General features: G+C 45.9%; 1 protein-coding gene across 1 annotated transcript in view; it reads left to right on the top strand.

Annotated features, from left to right (window-relative positions):
- Positions 1-343: 343 nt before the first annotated feature.
- Positions 344-22,202, top strand: part of IQGAP2 (IQ motif containing GTPase activating protein 2) — a 264,054-nt gene continuing 242,195 nt past the window's right edge. The window contains exon 1 of the mRNA XM_010975017.3: positions 344-695. Coding sequence (XP_010973319.1) covers positions 650-695 — 46 coding nt within the window. The 5' untranslated portion in view covers positions 344-649. The remainder of the gene's footprint in view (positions 696-22,202) is intronic.

Genomic DNA, 22,202 nt, shown 5'->3' on the forward strand with positions numbered 1-22,202 from the left:
AGAAGGGAAAAAAGAAAGAAAGAAAGAAAAAAAAGTCAGCGCGCCATCTCCCCAAAGGAAAAGGAACCACGCTGTTTGTCCTTCTGTAACTGAGCAACAGCCTGGGCGGCTGCGGCTGCCTGTGTCTTCTGCGGTTTTTCTTGCTCTTGTCCGCGGAGGTTCACTTCCACCCTCTAAACGCTCCACAAGTGAAAAATTAGGCGGGGTGGCCGCCAGCCCCAGCTGCAGGGGATCCCGGCCCAGGGCCCGCTCGGCGCCTTCCTGCAGCCACGGGCCGGGCAGGGGCGGGTCCAGGCGGCAGGGCGCTGCGCCCCGCGCGCGGTAGAGGTCGCTGCGCCGCGGCGCGGGCTCCCACCACGGTGGATAACGGGGCCGGGTTGGAGGAGAAAGGAAACCTGCCTGGGAGGCGGCGGCGGCCCGGAGCGAGCGAGGGAGGAGAGTTCACTTTTGCTCGGGTGTCAGCGCGCGGAGGCAGCAGCGGGCGCTGACGAGGGAGCACGGAGCGAGCGGGGCGCCAAATCGGGGGCCGCTGGGGGAGGACAGAGAGAGGCCGGATACGAGCGCGCCGGCGGGGCGCGGAGCGGCGAGCCTGGCCAGCGAGGGGAGCCGCGGGGGGCGCGCCCCGGGCGTGCCCCCGGAGCCGCGCAGGATGCCTCACGAGGAGCAGCCGTCCCTGCAGAGACCCCGCTACGGCTGTAAGTGCAGCGGGCTCGCGGGGCTCCGCCGGCTTTGGGGAACTTTCTCCCCAAGGAAGGCGTTGGAGAAGCCGAGGGAGCTGGGTGCGCGCCGCGGAGGGGACTGGAGGGCAGCTGGGTGGCTGGCAAAGTTGGGAGCTAGAGTTGCAAAAACTAGTGAGCGGCGTCCTTCCCTCTCCCCACGAATTCCTAATCCCTGGCTGGCACCACCGTCTTCTACCCCGCACACCCCACCGTGGCGCGAGGCAGCGCTGGGTCTGTACCCGGGGACACACCAAGTTGGGGGTTTCGGGGTATCAGGTGAGGAGCCCGCGGAGCTCCTGGCCGTTGCTGGCTCGGGCCAGGGGGTGGCGTAAGGGACCTGACTCTTCCAACTCAGAAGGGGAGGAACGTTTGTTTGCTGTGGCTACAGGTGGGCTCTTGAGTAGTGTGCCCGCGCACTCTGCTAGTGGCAACGTCGGCTTCCCTGGAAGGGCTGGCGTCTCCTCCTACCCCGCTCCCTCGGACTTCACCTGGGCCGCAAGAACCAGTTTGGGCCCCACAGGTGGGAGTCCTTTCCTCTTGCAGCCGAAAGAGACATCGCCGGCCCCAGTCTCTCCCCTCCCCGCCCCACTCTCTCCCCTCCCCGCCCCACTCTAGCCCCACGGGGTCTGTGCGGCGCGCAGGAGGATTGTGACGAGAACGCGACGCGGCGCTGGGCTCTCCGGGATCCGGTTGGAGCCCGCGTGACTTGAACGAGATGGTGTCGTTTATCCAGCCGGGGACTGCCCTCGGAAAGAGGTTGCTTTGGCGGATCCTGAGTGGATAGAACCAGATTAGCACCAACCACGTGGCTTCGTGTACAGAGTTCAGAGTCTTTACCAAACATGCGCCAGGAAGTATTTCCTTTAAAACAAACAGAAACTTGGCGCCCTTTCTTTCAACAGAGTCGGCGCTGCCATTGGACCCATGGTCGAGGATCATAGGTTAATCTTTTGCCCAGGCTGGCTTTGGTGGCGAGGGTACCAGGTTTGGGTTAAGGTGGTGATAACCTGATGCAGGGTTATGTTTTGTGCTTCTGGCTGGTTGTGAGGGCCGCAGTCTTCTCTGATAAAGAAAGGTTAGCGGTCAACTTGGTTACCCTTCCCTTCCTCCCGCAAGTCTTGGAATGGAGCACCGGAGATGGGAAGTTCTTTTTCCCATATGACCTTTTCTGTGTCATGCAGTGAGGAGTCAGCTGCAGCCTCTGCACTCTAGGGAAATGCATTTAACAGTTAACCCGGTGCAGCCCTTTGCGGCCTTAGTTTGCACGTTGCTAAACCACACAGATGGCAAAGCTCCCTGGGTTGGGATGTGCTCATCCAGGGTGGTGTCAACCATCCTCAGGTTGGTAAAAGTCTTTTATGTGTCAAATTTCCAGGTCATGTGGTAGCTTCACTGTGTCAATTTATAAGATGACCACAAAGTGTGGAAACTAGTTTAGTATGCATTTAAAAAATGGGTTTGAATATCCCGTTGTAAACCACGATCTGTTAAGTGTGTTGTCCTTCCCTGGTTCAGTATGCTGGGCAAAGTTGCAGTGAATGCAGTGCCTTAATTCCAAATTTTCACTGGTCCCACTTGGGCATCTGTGATGGCGCTTGGTTTTCATGGAATGCATCTGTGGTTTTAGAGAGCGCTAGAAGCAGCAGTTGAGTTCAGGTCCACAAGCATGAAGAGCACTCCTCACGACCACTGTCTTTGGAAATCATCGTCCAGCTTTTCTCACGAGTCTGGTGTAATGGGTGATGCTCCATCTTGTTGGAATCACTCCCATTTACCTTCCCCCAGTTCATGAAGTGCTGGAATTCTTTGGTCACCTATCATAAAGAAAAAAAAAAAAGGAAAGCATTTGTTGATTCCTGCAGTTTATGGCCACCCTGAAATATTAAGGCTTTAATACAGTAACCTGTTATGTCTTTAAAATAAACATGTCTGTGATTTTGATACCACATTCACGAATGATATATGTTCATAGTTTATTTTTAAAATGATATCTAGTAGAATACACCTTTGTGTTAATAGATACCACCTAACTGATTCTAAATGCAAAAGCAGACAGTATGATATATTAGAATGTATAATTTCTGGTGGTGGTTGGTTTTCTGGGCCTTCTATTAACACAAGACTGAAAATAGTGCTTTGAGCTCTTCATAGGAAGGCCAAGGAAGAAGGACGCAGGATTGTACTTGCTGTGTTACACTGTAGAGCTGAGCTTTTTTTTGTTTGTGGGTTTGATAAATACAGGTTCAATAAAACCCTGAACTATACCAAGCAGGCTTTATTCCCAACATGTAAAGATAACCAGAGTCCCTATACTTGGTGGTAATTTCCGTTCCAGTGGCATACATTCTGAGTAAAGTGTATTTGAGACTGAACTTTAAAACCATTTTTTTTTTTTTTGGTAGTTTGTCTTAAGCTTGTTTTTGGTCTGGTCTTATAGTCTGCCGTCTCTCTTCTCCTCGAATTGCCATTGATGTCAGACATCCTTGTACAAAGTAAATTAACTCAGCCTGGGGCTGATGTGATGGCTCTCCTCTCCACGAGGCTGAGTGTCTGTAATTACTACATAGTCAGTTGTTCTTGAGGGATTTCTCAAGATGAGTTCTCCACGAAGGCTCCCTTCTCAGATTTTGGATGTGAGAGGCAGCTGAAGTCTTCCTGATGGACACCCTGGAGGGCTGAATTAAATTTAAATAGACCGTTTCCATTTAATCCTTGCTCCTTCCATGTTGGCCACATCCTCTGGCAACCTGTGAAGTTATTGTGTGAGACGTTATAAAGAACAAAGCTCACTGACACAGTTCTTCAGGGAAGATGTGGAAAAAGGAAAAGGGTGAAGACATAAATAGAATATTATATTACAACCAGAGTATCTTTCTACCATCAAATTGAAATTTAAATGAAGCTTATGCTTAGGGATGTTTTGCCAATAGCTTTGGTGCTGTTGTAACAGACTGTGATGTATTTGCCAAAGTAATTCTGAAAACACATTCCCACCATGATCTGTCACAAGTTTTGTTCCAGTTACTTGAGAGTTAAAAAGACCACTGACAGCAAAGAGGGGCTTTGTGCCTAAGATGACTTCACTCATCCCTGATGGTCCAATCCACATTTAAGTGCCTCCTGTGGGTCAGTCATCAGTGTGCCTGTGGCAGGAATTGTGGTTTTCTACCCTCTGCAGAACTTCTTTCCTTTCATAAGAGATGTAAAACTCATTTCGATTAATGTTTCACTGTTTCTCTTAAAAAGTGCAACGTAAGCCCAGAGTGAGTGTGTGTATGTGTGTGTTGCGGTGGGGGGAGGGAGGTTCTGGCCGATGCTCTGAGCTTTGGATAAATGCTCTTGTCTGAATGGTGAGATTTCTAAATCACCTGGTAGCTGGAGTGTTGGGTGGGGATCAACACAACTAAACCTCTTAGCCCTTTTCCAGTACCAGACACTGAAGTTCTGAAGTAGTTAAACTTGGGTGCATGAAACAGGATTGAATCCATCTGTGTTGAGGACCGCTTGGCTCTAACAGTCTATCAGTGCTTTCCTTTGAAGGCAGAGGGATGTCTGCAGCGTTGCCCTGTGATGCAGTCTGCAGGAGGCAAAAAGTCAAGTCCCTCCTTCATGTGCTAATGTTTTGGTGGAGCTTTTCAGAACGATCTTTAAGGTCAGCAGCTTAAGTGTTATTTTGGTAGGCTTTTACTGTAATTACACATGCCTTTAGCCAAAATGACTTGTTTGGGAGAGTCTAAGCTTGTAATACTGGGTTTGTTGTAGACCTTAGTGTTGTTGAAGGTGTTAGCAAACTGCCTTTTCTCTAGGGAACCATTGGTTTGCCCCTCAGCTCCCCATTCCATAAGCTTTTTAACAGCTTATTTTATTGAAAAGGCAGATCGAGGGCTTATGAAGTCTTCACGGTAACTAAAAGAGAAACAAAGGCCACCCCACTTCTGATCTGAGTCAGCTAAGTCCTGCAGGTTAGGGGCTCGGCTTAGGGTGTGGAATTTGAGTTTGTGAATTTATCAAGTGCTGGATGTTGTCATCTGCTCATTACTACCTTCGAGAGGGCCAGTGGTTTTCCCTTATCACAATGAGGCTGAAAGCCACAATACTGTCTGAAGTCCACACAGCTGGCTGGTGACAGAGGTGGAAGCCCGTGGTGTCAGACCCCGAAGCCTGTTCTCACCGGCCGTTGACTCCCCTGCCTCATCATAGGGGTTTCGCCCTGATTTTCTGTCTGTTTCAAGTGCTGGTCTTGATTTTTATCAAACTTTGGAAACCGGGAGCTGATTGGAGGGTGTCTCTTTTGAAAGCAGATGCATGGTATCCTCCAAAGGTTATTTTGTTTTTTTACCCCCAAGGAAAAGCATTGAAGAACACATGGGCTTTTTATAGAGTACATCCAGGCTCCGTCCAAACATTTTTTGTGTGTATAGAGACATCCCCTTGCACTGTGAGGCACCGAAATGAAAGAAAGGCTTTTCCATAATAGAGCAGCATGCTCCAGTGATTCCAAATAGGATAATTTGCAAAATACACGTTATTACATATACTGACCATGCCCTTCAAGTCTGGGGTTGATGAGAAATCAGGCAGAAGTTTGCAGTGGGTTGACCGACCAGTGAGCTGAAACTTTTTCGTTTGACAGTTCTATTTTATTTTTCTCCTTGGAAAGGCAGAATGGTGTCAGTGAAGTGGCGAAAGCTTTGGTGTTGAGTAGATGTGGGTTTAAATCCTGACTTGGCCATTAATGGCCTGAGTAGCTTTGGGGTTTTCTCCTGTGCTAAACACATTGCACTAAACACGTTGCAGCTATTTCAATTGACTGAGCACCTAACGCGTACAACAGACACATCACGGATGGAGGAAAAATGACTAAGATGACTAAGATGATTACAGCTTATAAGAGAACCTGGAAGATGATGAATAATGCTTACACTTCTATTAGGGCACTTCCAAGTTCTGCGGAAGTGAAGACATGGGAGCAATGCATTTGAACGGGCACATGGGAAGACTTCATGAAGGTTGTGACCATGACCTTGAGGGAAGTCAGAGGAGAACCTGCAAGGCATTCCAGCATATTTGTTGTGTGGGTGTTTTGGTGGGGCTGATGTATGGGTCAGTGCTGTGGAAGGGAAGTGACGCTAAAGAGGAATTTATCATGAAATCCTTTATTTGTAGGCAACAAAAGGCACTTAGAGCTGTCTTGAGGAGAGTGGTTTAATCTAGTCTCTCACTGAAGCATCTGGTTCTTCGAGAGGCCCTTTTTCTTTTTCTTTTTTTTTTAACTTGTCATTAGATTTTATCAGCAAGTGGTGCAGTGCATTGGGGGCTGGTGGAAGGGTGGGTGTGTTGGAATGCTTGGTGCTGGAGACAGTAGGAGGATGGGTGAGGTCTGGGGACGTGTGTGGTGTGCAGAGGCCCCTTCACTAGGCCTGTAGGTTTGGGAATTATTTTGAAAGGGTAGGTTTGTCAGGTAATTTCGCTTAGGATAGGCTGGAAGTTACTAAACAATGGTGAAGATCATGGAACTGATGGCAACTGGCAAATACAAAGAGAGGCAGGAATGGAGCCTCAGTGGAGCTGAAGCTGACTCCAGCCAGGGAGACAGACAGCTATCTCCAGGCCATTTCATAAGGTAAGTTCTTCAAGAACAGATCAGAAAGGATGTAGTTACAGCAGGGCAAGGATATTAACTACATTATGCAGGAGGTCGGATTTCTTCTACCCTCTTTTCCTCATAATCTCTACTTAATGGCAATTTTTCCCTCTCAAATTTCACTGGAGATTTAGTGCCATCACATGACAGACATCCCAGTTTTGTTGAAAGTGGCTAATGCCATGTTTCCAGTTCTTAGCAGGCTCTCAGGTTTGACTTCACTCTAACTGGACTCTCCCTTCATTTTCCAATCATGGATTGGGCAGGGCCCTTCTTGCCAGGGGGCCCAGAGGCGCTGACAGCTGTTTCTCCAGCCAGTGCGGTGGTTTTCCTGGAGCAGTTCCTGAGGCTGCAGTGGCAGCAGAGCATCACCTGAGAACTTGCTGGAAAGGCAAATTCCCTGCCCCACTCAGATCTTCGGAATCAGAAACTAGCGTGGGGGGTTGGAGGGGACAAGGCCGAGCAAAGTTTCCATAAGCCGTCCAGGCAACTCCGATGTACCACTCTAGTGCAAGGGTGAAAACACGTCCCTAGTATTTGATTACCCTCTCCACAGTGCTTGTAGGTCGGTAAGTGAAAACATGTGGGTGCGTTACCGATGGCTTTATTTACAGAATTCCTTCTGTGTTTGACTTGGGCACACACATGTACTGCATACAAACCCCGACATTGATTTTGCTACAGGCTTGTGTTTATTTTATAGGATTTGTTTTGGTATGGCTGTAAGGTTGCTTTTTTCCTTTCTGGGAAACAACTGTGACTTACAAGATAAAGTCCCAAATCTCCACTAACTAGGGATTAAGTGACATCAACTCCTCAAGGACTTCTAGGGGCAGGTGGTGCTCAGCTCAGGCTGAGTGAGCTGGGGAACCTGTTTGTGTGAAAGGGAGGGTCCCAGTCCTGGCCACGCTGGACTCTGATCCTTGCAAGGGGTTCCTGGACAGTAAGGGTTGAAAGATGTCTTCTCCCCTCATTTTTTCCCTCCAGGGCAACTTAAAGTTTGTTCAGTCTCGATTTTTAGAACAGTTGAATATGTTAGCAGAGATATTATTTGATAGGATTAAGTGCACTCAGGTCATCCCCACGTTACAGGAAACTATAGATCTGTTTATTTTTCTATTGATTAAAGATAGGAGGACAGTCCCATGATTTTTTTGCTTCCGATCCCTCAAGAGGATGACTTTTATTTGTTCTCTTTTCTCCATTACTACTAAATCTCTGAAGACATTTTTACACCATTTTTCACAAGTTAAGGCAGATTCGTTCCTGATAATTTTGTCTCACTGCTCTTATTTTATTACCAGTCTGAATTCAATCTTATGTAGTGTTAATGTAGTTCCTTATCATCTCCATGTCAATGGACTTGATGTACATGTGATTGAAGCAACATGTCTGAAATACTTAAGTGATGCTAGGTTCTGTGCCTAGCCGGTAACCTGGAGCCCTGGTACCTAGAAGACACTCAGTAGATGTTTGATGTCGTTACAGTACAGGGCTTCACGTGCCTGCACCGTACTGTTTGTCTCAATGAGGAACTTATTTCTGTTATCTGTTAAGTTAAAAGTAATCGCCAGAGTCTGACTGCCAGGCAGACATTTCACGTTGAGCTTGGATTTGCTTTCACCGTCTGTGGAACCTCGGCAAGCTATTTTAATTTCTCTCTGCCTCAGTTTCCTCACCTGTAAAATGTAGATGGCAAGGCGCATGCTCAGAGGGTTAAATGTTTCAATGCATGTTCAGAATGTGTCCCCATAGAGTCAGCCCTTGAATGGGGGAGGGGGGCGGCGACAGTGGTATCACCCTCATCACTCCTGCCCCTTGCCTGTCTCCCCACCTCTTTACCCTTTTCTCATTTTTAATAGAAAATGAATTCAAAATCCTGGCCCCATATACATTTTTTAAAAAATCGAGATACAATTGACATAAACATCCCAGGCTGTCTTGAGCGCATGTATTCAACTATGTTCAGGGAACACAGTTATCTATATGTAGGTGGAGACCATCTATCAATTTGGGTGGAGATAAAATTAATCCTTGTTCATACACACTTAAAAAGAGAAGCCTAACATATTCTGTTGCTCATTGTTAACAAATAAAGCTGGATGGGGGGTTGGATTTCTGCGCTGCATTTTTTGTCATCTTAGGAGTGTTTGTGGAGTTGTCGTGAGTATACCTGGGTGAGGAATTGTCACTCTGCAGTCACTAAGCATCATGTTGTCTCATTCAGTATTAAGTTGGTACTGCTGTGCATTTGAAAGCCCAGGGGTTCATGATACTATCCATACGGGAAGGAGCTACTTGAAATAAGCGTTTATCTTTACGCCTGGTTCAGACTGAGGCGTTTGGCTTGGGTGCTTGGGTCCTCCAAACATCTGGTCAACCTAGTGCTGTGATGATTTAGAAGGAGGTTGAGGAAGAGGAGGAAATATGCTGGGTTCATTTGACAGCCCTCAGTCCTAATTGCCACTAGAAAGATTGTGAAACTTCAGGTTCATGGGCCAGTGAACCTCAATTTATAGGAATAACTGGAATGTTGGAGCCATTGGAAATGAGTCTAGGCTGCTTCTCTTGTCCCCATGTTCAAATTACTCATTCATTCTGTCTCCCCCTCTTTCTACTAGATTTTTTTTTTTTAATTTGGGCAAATTTCTTGCAAATAGTTCTTATCGACCCCTCTTCACCTCACTTCCCCCAAAAAGGAGCGCTGGGACCAGTCAGGCTTGGCTGGTTCCTGCCTTGGTCCGGGGTATGTCTGTCACATTCACGTCCTCCGCCTCTGCCCTGGGCTGCCCAGGCAGGCTTCGCAGGGTTGGCGTGAGGGGCCTGCCGACATGTCAGTACCTCGTCATCCAGCCTCATGGGATCTGAGTTCTCCACTCACCCACCCCCTGAGCTCTGCTCTTCCCCTCTCAAATCCATGAAGGCGGCTTCCCAGAGACGTGCTCTTACGGAACTCTCAGCAAGTTTTTCTAAGAAATGGTCATTCCACAGCTAATACAAATAGGCTCTCACTTTTGTTCTGTATCTACTAATTTATTTTCCAAAGGAAAAAAATTTAAAAAGAACATATAAAGATACAGTTACCCATCCATGAGAACCAGGGGCATGTGAGTCCTTTCCTTGCCTTGGTACTGACTCTGGCGACAGTGCCAGAGCTTGCTTCGTCAGTTCTCCAGTGTGATATTTGCTGTTGTCAGTTGGACTTGACCAGCACGTTAGGGGATTGTGCTTACCTCTTACTTTTCAAAGTAGGTTCTCGTTGTAACTTTTCACATTTGATTAAGTGAACTCTGAGAAGGAACTGGGACTTAACAATGGGCTTCTTTGTAGTAGTTTTGAAATCTCTGAAAATGTGTACCTTTGATCTGTTGAGTAGGACAAACAAGATCCAGCAGCCCAACGGGGACGGTGGACTTAACCTGTGTCCTCATGAATATCTCTAGAAGGTTATGCAAACATCTTTTTAGAGGTTGCTTTTGGGGAGAGAGACTGAGGGCAAAGGTGGGAATATTCTTGAAACTGTTTTTACCTTGTGTTATCTTTCAGATAAACTACAGCAAATGTGTTTTGAAAAATAGTACACTACATTGATTACTCTGAGAATAATATGGATAACATTAGAATAGCATTAAGATCCTTCTGTGTTGCAACTGTCTTTTGGTCACTGCTGTATCCCCAGTGTCTGGCATATAAATCATTCAACATGTCAACAGTAGTTCTTTCTAGGTAATGAGATAATGGGTAAACCCCCCCAAAAAAAGTTTTTTTCCTATGAATTTTCTACTCTAAAAATGTTTTTATACTGAGAAAAGCTCTAATAATTACCCTTTGTTGTCCAAGATCCAATGTTACCGCTAGTTATAAGCTTTGATGTGAGAAAATTAGAGTCTGAAAAACAAATGTTATTATTGGAAGAATTCAGTGGAGATCTGATTTTCCAGGTGTGTGTGTGTGTGTGTGTAAGTGAGTACACACACACATGCTTGTGTGAGAGACAGATTAAGAGACAGAGATTGACAGACAGTGTTGAGAGGTCCAGGACTACATAATTGTTTAGCTGTTGTAGTTGAGATAAAGATGGGGAGAGACGGGATAAAAACCCTAAGAATACACAAGGTGAAGTAGGGAGTGGTGACAGAAAAAAAAATCCCAGGTGGGCAGTAGCTGGTCCAAATTTTCACAATTGGTAAAGGGAAAGTGTGTGGGAAACTGACTTGTAAAAGGCGATGAATCAAAAAGTAGTGTCCACAGTGAAGTAAAAGTAGTTGACTTAAAAGTAGGGGATTATTCTCTTGACTGAGAAGGGGAACTCTCAAGAGCCTTATGGAGGTAGACCACTCATTATTATTATTATTTTTAATTCAACAAGAAGTTCTGAGTCCTCGGTCCTGTGTATGTGATGGAAGTTACCCAGGATTTGCAGACCAGATGCCTTCAGGGTCAAGTGTGACCAGAGCCTTATATAAAATCAAGAAGCTTTGGAGTGTCCTTCAACTGGAGATGGCATTTGCTCCCTTAGCCACTCAAACTGGGAAGAAAACATTTGTGACCAGTGCACAGACAAAGCAAGATTAGTCTGTGGGCTTACTGGCCCCTGTGTTAGATGGTAAAACTGAGGCGTTGTGATGGAAGTATTGTCACCCTGGAAAGATGAGGGACCGGGGTGCAGTAATGGCCAGGGCAGCATCTAGCATCTGAGGGCCTAGATGGAAGTGCCACTTACTGTGTGACATGGTAGGTGACTTCTCTGAGCTTCCGCCTATATCTGAAAAATGGGTTTGTGTTGACCTCAAAAGGGGTGTGAGGTACAGGAGATTGTGCTGAAAACTGTTCTAATGTATGTATATATGTGTGGGGTGAGGTAATTTAGTCACTTATTTGAGTAGCTCTTTGGTGTAGTCTTGTTAGTGTTGAAAAGGGCTCATCACTTAATCATCTACCTCAAAGGCAGTGCCGATTCAGTTTTGTGACACAGGCTGTTTTGGGACTCATGTTTGAAGTGAGCCTTTTTTTTTTTCTTCTTTCTTTCTTTTTTTTTCCTTTTTCTTTTTTCCCTTCCTCCAGCTTGGAAGGCAAAATTCTGGCTCTCAGTTGCAACATCTTCAAGATGTCGATTTTCTGAATCCTAGTATATAATCCTTGGCCAGATTCTTCCAGGTCTGTCTGAGCATTTGTCTTACTAGGAAGTGTAAGTCATGAAAACACAAGTGAATAGTAGGTGCCTCAAGATTGAAAAGACTTTTCAAGAGTAGTGTCTTTGAGGCCCCTGCTGTAAGAGAATGTTTCATAAAGGGAAACTGTATTATGAAACAGGGTAAATCTGTTTTTAACGATGGGGCAGAGGGAGATGAGGCTTGGGGAGGTAGCTGTTTCTAGTCTGTTGATAAAGCTCATGGTTTTACAGAGTTGAGATGTTGTGACTTATTTTCAGGAAAAGGAAGGATGGAAGGCAGGGCATCTGGGATCATTTGGGACTTCCCAGGGCTGCTGGGTATCAGTGGCAGGCCACCCTCTTTGGGTAACTGCACATCTTTGACTGTTACACTTGCCATAATATCACATCTCTGTTAGGAGCTCTTCTAATTCATAGCTGTCAACCTGGCTGCTAATTAAAATCTCCAGGGGAGCTTCACAAGGAAAACACTGGTTCCCTGCATCTCATCCCTCAGGTGTTCTGTTCACTTGTTTTGGGGTAAAGCTCTGGCACAGATATTTTTATTTTGTTTGGTTTTGATATTTTTTAGTTAAAAATTTTTTGAACCCTCAAAACCACAAAGAACCATACTTTGCACATCCGTCCCTTTCACTCAGCTTCACTGTGTTAATATCTTGCCATACTGTTCCACCTGCAGACACTGTGACAGCTTATCCCTAAATACTGCATCCATCTTACGTGCCAACGACAAGGACCTTGTCCTCCATGACCACATCGTCAGTGCCACCGGTACCCTGCATTCAAGTCCACCATCCACTTTTAAATTCTACACTAAGATTCTCAACTGTATTTCTAGCCATTTTTTGGGTCCAGGGTCTGGTCAGGTTTCTCGTATTGTCTTGCTCAGGCTGGAACAGGGCTGCCACCTCCCTACCAGTTCAATGACATTGAATTCCCCAAGAAGACCAGGTGCATTTCCTGGTATGATTGTCTCATGAGTGATGGTCCCAGTGCATCCCACTGGGGGTTTTCTGTGTCCAACCTCTTACTACTGAATATTTTTTAGAATATTAAAATGTAAAAAATATTAAAGACATTAAAAAAAATCTCCAGAGGAGATTCCAGTGTGCGGCCAAGTTTTGAAATTCATGGAAGTAATTAAAACCCCTTATTCTGTGTGTATGTGTTTATCATAAAATACACAACATAAAATTGCCTATTTTAACCATTTTTAAGTGTAAGCTCAGTGACATTAAGTGCAATCACATTTCTGTGCAACCATCACCACCATCCACATCCAGAACTTTTTCATCTTCTCAAACTGATGCTCTGTTCCTATTAAACAATAACTCCCCATTCTCCCCTCCCCACATTGCCTGGAACCCACCCTTCTTTCTCTCTCTTTGATTTTGACTACCCTAGGTACCTCCTGTGAGTAGAATCACACAGTATCTGTCTCTTAGTGACTGGCTTGTTTCACTTAGCTGAATGTCCTCAAGATTCATCCACATTGTATCATATATTAGAATTTTCTTCCTTTTTAAGGCTGAATAACATACCATTGTATGTATATACCGTATTTTGTTTATCTGTTCATCTACTGATGGATAGATACTTGGGTTGTTTCCACCGTTTGGTTGTTATGAGTAATGCTGCTATGAACATAGGTGTACATTTATCTGTCTGAGTCCCTGCTTTCACCTCTTTGGCATATATACCCAGAAATGGGGTTGCTGGATCATGTGATAATTCTGTGTTTAATTTTGGGGGATCTACCACACACCTCTTACTTTTCAATTAAGTGAATTGAAGGAGCCTTGGAAGGGTAAAATACCTTTGAGTGCAAGGGAGAACTCAGAATGCAGGCTGCTAGGCTTCCAGATGACCACTGCAAGGGCGTGTGTACACCCTCCTCTTCTGCATAGAGGATAAAGACCAATGTCTAATTGCAGCCAGATTTACTTCTTTGCAACATCAGGTGGTGTGCAGGAGAGGGCCAGCATGTGGTACTTCGTTTACATTATGCGTCACTTTTAAGAGAGTTTAATTTGTGGTTGGTAATTTAAATAGTATGAGTCCATCCACAAAAAGTTGCCCTGGGGCTCTATGAGTAGTGCAGAGGGAGGTAACTGGTTGCCTCTCTGGGGTGTATAGAGTTTTAAAAATAGAATATTGTTTTAGTTTGTTCACCTGGCTCCTCCAAATACAGTTAACCCTTGAACAACACGGGTTTGAACTGGTCAGATCCACTAACATGTGGATGTTTTTTGATAGCATTACAATCCTACACTGTCCATGGTTGGTTGAATCCATGGATATGGAGGGACTGACTGTAAATTATATGTGGATTTTCCACGGTGCAGAAGGTCGATGCCCCTGACCCCTGTGTTGTTCAAGGGTCAATTGTGTTAGCTCTGTGACCTGGGGCAAAGTCTTCACTTCCCTGATTGATGCTGTTCAGCTGTAAAATGGAGATAATAATAGTAGTCAGAATTGAATGAATTAATCTATGTGAAAATGCTTGGTGTCTGGTACCAAGAAGACACATGTTCAGTGCAAGCTATTAATGTAATATTTCCCACCAATTTCAATGGTGTTATTTAGATAATCCCAGTCATGCTTGGAAGTCATATTTGGAATGCTAGTATTTTTATTTTTTTCAAGGTCTTAGTGGATAAAATTTATTTATTTTCTATTTAAGTATGGTTGATTTACAATGTTGTGTTAGTTTCTGGTGTACAGCATAGTGATTCAGTTATATATATATTTTTTGTATTCTTTCTCATTATAGGCTATTACAAGCTATTGAATACAATTCCCTGTGCTATACAGTAGTACTTTGATGTTTATTTTATATGTAGTAGTTTGTATCTGCTAATCCCAAACTCCCGGTTTACCTCCCTCCCCGCTTCCCCTGCTCCCCTCCCCTTGTAACCATAAGTTTGTTTTCTATGTCTGTGAGTCTCTTTCTGTTTTGTAAGTAAGTTCATTTGGAATGAGTTACTACTGTTTTACTAGACTTGGCGGCTCCGTTTGGCTGTGTTGTGACTGGCAGCCCAAGGTTTGTATCGTGCTGATTCGTAACCAGAGTGAAAGGTGGCAGGAGCTAAGACTCTAGAACAAGCAAGGACTGAAGGTAAGGGAAAGCTGTTTCCGAAGGGTGAGTGTTGGTCATTTCTTTTTAAATTTTTAAAATTGCCTTTGTGTTGGTCATTTTCATACACTGCTGGGGCCGTGGAGTCCAGGTGAAGCAAGTGTGTTGGGGGGGTTCCGGCTTCATTGTGCCTGGCGAAGGTGGGGCCGGGACCAGGCAGCTTGCTGTTCTGGAAGGCTGGCCATTCTTCTGCTCCCTGGTCAGAAATGAGCTGAGAATGACAAGATCAGCGTCTAATTCTGTGTAGCCAGGTCGTTGTCTCTTAATGATGAATTTGGAATGCGTGGTCAGGGTGGTTTGTAGAGTTCCTAGGGTTACTTAACAGGAGAAGATTTTGGCTCAGCAGAATAGCTTGGAAGTATTGACACTTGGACAATCCTGTGTCAGTGGAAGAGCCTGATTTTAACCCTGGTCTCTGGTTGCCGGGCACAGCCCCGGGACAGACATCCCATGGTTTCTCGTGCCTGCTGTGAGGGGACAGGACCACGAGAGGCAGGCCTTGCGTATACAGTTCTAAGAAGAAGGGACTGGCTTCTCCCTTCTCCTGTCAGTTTCACCTCCAGTGACGCTGATTATAACAAAGACATTTAGTGCTTATATGTGCCAGGCCCGCTCTCGGCATTTGGTGTCAACCGCCCAATTTAATCCTCATAATAACTCTCTGAGGTTGGTAACATTATCCCAATTTTCTAGATGGGAAAACTGAGGTACAGAGAGGTTAAGTAACTTGCCCAAGGGCCCTGGACTAGTAAGTGGCAGAGTCAAGGCTTGAACCCAGGCAGTGGGACCCCAGGCTTTGTGCTTTCCTGTACCAGTGGGATCCAAGTTAGAAAGTCAGTTTTGTGGACTTGGTACTATGTCTCCTGGGTAAAGCATTTTAGCCATTGTATTCGTTTCCTTTTGTAACAAATTAACACAAACTGTGTGTCTTAATATAACAAAGTTATTCTCTCACAGTTCTCAAAGCTGGACGTCCAAAATGAAGGTACTGGCAGGGCTACCCTGTCTGACGGCTCTCCTGGGGCTCCTTCCTGGCCTCTTCCTGGCTTCTTGTGGTTGCCAACAATCCTTAGGGTTCCCTGGCTTTTAGGTGCATCACTCCAATCTTTGGCTCCACGGTCACATGGTGTTCTCCCTGAGTGTCTCTTTTTTCTTCTTCTAAGACACCGTCATTGGGTTAGGGCCTCCCTCTAATTCTAAAGCAGGTGTGACCTCATTGTAATTTACTGCATCTGCAAAGACCCCATTTCCAAATAAGTTCGTGTTGTGAGATTCCTGGCACGCATGAATTTTGCGGGGGATACTGTTCAACCCAGTATAGCCATTACATTTGGGACAACGAAGAATATCAGAGTTTTTTTTTTTTTAGCACAGTGTCTTCGGCCAATCATGAACAGTGATGTGTCTGGCCAGGGAGAGGCAGTGAGTTAGTGGGGTTGACTGGTGCCTGCTATCAAGTCAGTGCTTGGTCATCACCAAAGCTGAGACGTCATCACAAAAACAGATGAAGGAAGGAAAAGTGCAGAAGCAGTGGAGATCAAAGAAGGGATTTGGAAGTGTCAGAAGGCAGTGGTGCCAGGATGAGCACTAACCTAGGGGGAGAGAAAGAGCTGTAATCGCAGCAGTGTTTAGGAGCGAGAACACCGTGATGAGAATTTAAACCCTCTCTCAGTGACTTAAAATCTACCCAGCACATTCTGAATAAAAGAACTGGGAAGTGTGTGGTTCTTTCTAGAGATGCTTCTGTCAAGTTTACTTTGCAGTGCCTGCAGGTTTAGCTAATAGTTAAGCAGAAAATAGGCCCATTTAGAAGCCCTTTGGTCAGGCTGGATGGCTGACACATACATTGTTTCCAACATAATTTCTATGGCAACAGGACTTTCTGATATAAATCCGTAACTCGAGTGTATGAATATCCACTCTCTGTTTTTTTGCTTTGGCTGACAGAAAGCACAGGACCAAATCTGGAGCTTATCTGTAGAATTAGTGAAGGGCTTATGTGTTGTTTTGGTGTATTTATATACCTCTGCCTTCATTGTTCTTGTCTGCTTTTGTTTTTCCTTTATTTAATTTCATTTGTCTGTATTTATACATTTTCCCCTAACATACCTACCTTTGTTAACCTGCTCAAATACTTCCAGGAAGGAGGTGAGATGTAAGGGAACTGCTCATTCAACAAAGGAGTCTCTTGGGTTGATCTCTGCCCTTAGAGAACTGACCTCCTTCTTCTTTTTGGGGGGAGGGGTGGAGGGGTGAGGTAATTAGGCTCTTTTTTTTAAAATTTTTAATTTTTTTAAGCGGAGGTACTGGGGATTGAACCCAGGACCTTGTGCATGCTAAGCAGGCACTCTACCACTGAGCTATATACTCTCCCCCTCCCAGAGCCAACCTTCTGACTGGGGAGCTGGCACCGAGTCTCAGAGCCCTCGCTCTGTCACTTACTACCATTCAGCTCTGGCTTCCCCTCCTGCAGAATGAAATAATGACATCATGGTGCCTAGCTGATGGCATCATTGGGACAAAATGGGATGGCACATGTGAAGCACTTAGCACTGTCCCTGGCAGGTAGAAAAAGGAGCATTCCAGATGAGGAGACAGTGAGCTGAGGCCCAGAGTGATAGGCCTTCATCCCCTGCCGGCGGGACTGGTGAGAGGGAAGGAGAGCTGGGCGGAGGGAGGGTCTTGGTGTCCATGAAGGCACAGATTCTTAGACACAGGAGAGGCACCAGTGGTTGGACCATTTCTGCTCCTTCCTCCTCAGCTTGCCTTGCTGTCTGCAGTGACGCCAAGGCCCTGCCTGCCTTGCTGTTTCTTCCCCTGTGTGCGATCCGTCTGGAGCTTGTCCTCACTTGGTTAAGTCTTGCCCTCTTGACTTACACCAGCAGGATTCAAGGAGGGGTTTGAAACTCATCACACCCGTGACCAAGACTGTTTTGGGAAGTGGAGTCTTCATTAAAGTTTTATTGCTTTAGTTTCCTTTTTCTTCTTCATCTTTATTTACTACCTTCTGTTACACATAACCTTTTGAAGTCTGAATAGGAGACTGCTGCTCATGTTGCCAGTGGAGAACCACAGACAACTTCAAGTGAACTGATGGATTTTGAATGATGTGGAGAAATACTTGTGTAATAAAGTGAGAAGGCAGAGTACACTGTGGGAAAGTTAGAACTTAAATCCTCTGGGAGAAAGGATCCCATTGTTAACAATTGTTTTAGATACAACCGTGTGTCCTGCTTTGTAGTCTTTATTTGTCCTAGAGAGACCTGTCATCATTAAACACGGGGAGGGGGGCACCCACAGGAGTTTTCGTTTTATTCCTTCTGATTGTGAGGTAAGTCCTTGCCCATCTGGACTTGGCTCACTTTGGATGATATAGTCTGGGGTAGAAGTTGCTGGTGTGAAAGTGGATTGCCTGTCAATCATCTCGCTGGCCTGGCTTTTCTGCTACCTTCTCCCTGAGCCTAGGGGCTCCATCGGTGCTGTGCACCACATGGAAATAGCTTTTCATGTGTGCTGGTGTCAGGAGCTGGAGGATGGACAGAATTCGAATTGGAAATTGCTGTGTAACTCACTTCATGGGGTGGGTTGAGAGCAGGTTTTCCCATGGTCTGTGCCAGTAACCTGGCTGTTGAGACCGTCGAGTCACAAGATGAGAGCCACGTGCCCAGTTCTGGGTTTCCCTTGATTGGCGTCCAGTTGTTTCCAGTGGGCAGAATGTCGGTCAGCTGGCACGTCACCAGCAAGGGCCAAACTAGACATAATTGCACACGAGCTTAACTTTCAGGTCTGTGGCTTACTGTGCTCTGCAGAATCATGCCAGGCCTGGAGCTTTGTTCTCCCTGGGAATAGCATGCCCCAGAAGAAAGCTTACAGTGTAAGTCGTCGTCCAAACCTAGACACCTTTATGGGGAGCAGGGGGTTCTAGTAATTATGTCAAGGCAGGCATGTCAGCTGGGCCAGTTCTGGGCAAACTGGGATGGATGGTCCCCTGCCCATAGATGGGTCTTTCTCTGTTCTGTGAAATGAGCTTCCCTTTCCTAGACAGAGTCTTTACAGCAACCTTTGGAGGAGAGGGGAAGCCAAAACCGTTGGAGAAGATGCCAGGGCATTGGAGAAAAGGGAAAGCAGAGAGCCTTTTCAGGAAAGTTGAGCTAAAAATAGAGCACTGCCATTCAACAGTTGCTGGGGGCTTCAGACGCTGGGGTCTGTGCCATTGTTTCTCTCCTCTGCATTCCTCGTGAGTCCTGTCTCCTTTTCCTCCGTGGTATAAAGGAACGGGTCTGTGTGCCGAGTCGTCTAGGATGCAGCCCCTTTAATACACCGAGGAGCTGGGCGAGAGGATGGCTGAGCGTCCCCCCCCCCCACCCCGCAACCCAGGATTGTATAATGGGTAACCAAAGGCCTGCGCTGCATGGCTAATGAGCAAGGGACATGCGGGGCCCTTCCTCCTGAAAGGACAGGCTCCGCAGTCCCGGGCTGTCACACACTCAGGGGCCAGCTCCTCTCTGAGCCAAGGGTGGAAAGCCATTAAGCGAGGGGCGTGCGGGCCTTGGACTGGGAGTGGGTTTCTTGGCAGGGTGAGCGGTAGGTGATGGGGCACCAAGAGCGAAGAGAAAACAACTAAACAGATAATTCTCTGGGTCGGGGTTTCTCAACCTTGATACTTGGGACATTGTTGACTGGATAATTCTTGGTTGTGGGGAGCAGTTCTGTGCCTTGTCGGATGTTCAGCGACCTCCCCAGCACACTAGTTGCCAGTCATGCCCCCTTTGGTGACAACCCAAAGTGTCTCCAGACGTGGCCAGATGTCCCCTGTTGAGATTCCTTGCTACAGGCAAAGAAACAGAAGTAGACGCTTCGTTTTGTGTTGCTGTGCTTTGCTCTGGCCCAGCTCCCACCGTCGGCTTCTGTATCCCATTTACTGGCCCAATTAGGGTTTGCAGCCGTGGGTGGTGATTTAAAATGAAATAGCCTCACTCTCATGCTCCTGGATTTGGCTCTGAAATAAAGTGAGCTGCGCTCTCTCCCCCTCCCCTTTCACGAGTTCATGAATAATGAGGTCTTTCTGCTGGAAATGGGATTATGCTTTTTCCCACCAGGGAAAACTCTTTTTGCAAAATTTCTACCATGACTAGGGTAACAGGTTTTATCCTGAGAAAAATGTTACATTTTAAATGAGGGCTCTCCCGCATAGCACTTCTTACACCTGACCGTGCAGTTGCATCATCTGAGGATCGGAGTAAACTGAGGATGCAAGGGGGCAGGGCTGGACCTGAGATCCTGCAGACCGACGAGTTCCCAGGTGATGCCCGCACGGCTGGTCTGGAGACCACACTTTGAGTCGTGAGCCTCGATTAAACACCAGCTCTTGACAGTTAAAGAAAAATTGGCAGATAGGTCCAGGAGGATGACAGAACGTTCTGAGTGGGGGCAGTGTGAGGCTTGTGGCAATCTGTCATCCTGGGGCTGCCCACAGACCTTTCTGTGTGAGGGACGTGATGGCCTGAGCCCGTCTGTAGCCTTGCAGGCCGTCAGGCAGCAGGAGGACCAGCGCTTGTGGCCACTTACCTGTGAGAAGCAATCTAACAGGACGGCCCGAGACAGATGGCTGCACCCCCTGACTGGGCACTGAAGGGACAAGCCAGCTCCAGAGAGGCGGCAGGTGGGACCGTGTTGGACTCTGCGCTGGTTGCTGGCTCCCTGGGTTTGGTTTGAGCGGACAGTCGCACAGGAGCAGCAGCCCCTCCGAAGGGCTTTGGCATAACTTTACAGGTGCTCAACTCTGCAGGGAGGGCAGGAGGCCTGGCCTGCGCCCTCCCAGCATGGGAGGCTTTTGCTGGGGATTGAAGAGCAGTTGGTGCTGTCTTATCTTGAAACCATTGTTTCTGCAGGTCTGCTGGTACCAGGGAAGGAAGTGGGAGGTGGTATTGGGCCCTGTGGGAAGTGAGCACAGCATTTCAAACTGGTGATGCCAAGGAAGGTGCAGGGCCCAGGCCACCCGCTGTTCTGTGCTGGGGGTGGGGTTTGGCTACCAGTCTGCAAGTACGGTGCTGTCTTTATATTGCTTACTGAACCAGCTTAATTAACAGAAAGTATTGAAGTGATAAATTATCATCCCAGCAAAAGACCCTAAAAGGTAAAGAAAAATGCAAGACTCTTTAATTCCATTACCCAGATATAACCATTGTGAGAGCATTTAGTCATATTTCTAGTTTTTAATTCCCTTCTGTATCTGTCTTTAATTGATTTCTTATTTGTTAAAAAATAGGTTACTTGATGTGATGTTAAAGTTAGTTAACACAGAATCACCCTGATGGAGGGTGTTAAAGTAAATATGTGCTATTCATAATTTTTCAAAAGTAGAAGAATGCCAAACTATGGAAGTCTTTTGGGAAAATTGAAATAAATCACTGCTTACACTCTCGGTGCAGAAGTCCAGAGATCCTGACTAAATTTTAAATCCCAAGTTTACTGGGGATTTGCATTTGAATATCGTTGCGCTAGCTGAATGAAAAGTCACACACACACACACACACACACACAGACTATTTTGATTGTATAGGGTTTCAACACTTTTTTTTTGGTTCTTTCACCACATCCCTCTAGGAAGAATGTAACTTTGTCTTGTTTATAGATGAGGACAGGAGAGCTGATTCAATGATTTAAAGACTAATTTGAGGCCCTAGTCCAGACCTTTGGATTTGTCTTTACAGCAAGAAGTCATAGAAGTAATAAGATTTGGGATGAGAGAAAGGTCACCTGCCTCAGTTAGGCAGGCAGACCTGTGTAGACTGATTCATTTATATAGTGCTAAATAAATCGCCCTGAAACTTTGTAGAATAAAACCACTGCCATCTTATTATGCTTACAGATTCTCTGATTTGGCAATTCAGAGGCTAGACTCACAGCGCCTACGGGTACACTCTCCTTGTGGTTTGAGCTTCCTCCAGAATGGTGGCTGGCTTCCAAGAGGGGGGGTTCCGTGAGATTAAGAGGAAACTGTGTGGACTTCTTAATAATCTAGCTTCAGAAGTCGGACAGCATCACTTCTGGCCCCCTCTATTACTCAAAGCCATCATGAGTCTGCCCAGACTCAAGGGGATGGGACATAGACCCTACCTCCTAATAGAAGGAACCAGAATTTATAGTCGATTAAAAAAAACCACATAAACTATTTAGCCCACACTACACTGTGGTACTGATTTAATAGAAAATTAACTTGAGTAGTAGTCAACAAAGCTGTATTAAAAAATAAGTTCATTGTAAGTGGGGGAAAAAAGGGTGAGCTGTATATATTGTAAAGAATTAATGAAAATAATTGAAATGAGTAGAAAAATCGAAATTAACCTAAGTACCTGGCAATTGGGGAGTGGCTTAAACAAAGTAAAAAATATTTATATTAGGAATACTGTGCAGCCTTTAAAAAGAACAAGGTTGGGGGAAGGATGTAGCTCAGTGATAGAGTGCATGCTTAGCATACATGAGGTCCTGGGTTCAGTCCTCCGTTTAAAAAAAAAAAAAAACAAGAAC

This window comes from Camelus dromedarius, chromosome 3, assembly GCF_036321535.1.
Source record: "Camelus dromedarius isolate mCamDro1 chromosome 3, mCamDro1.pat, whole genome shotgun sequence".
Taxonomy (NCBI): Eukaryota; Metazoa; Chordata; class Mammalia; order Artiodactyla; family Camelidae; genus Camelus; species Camelus dromedarius.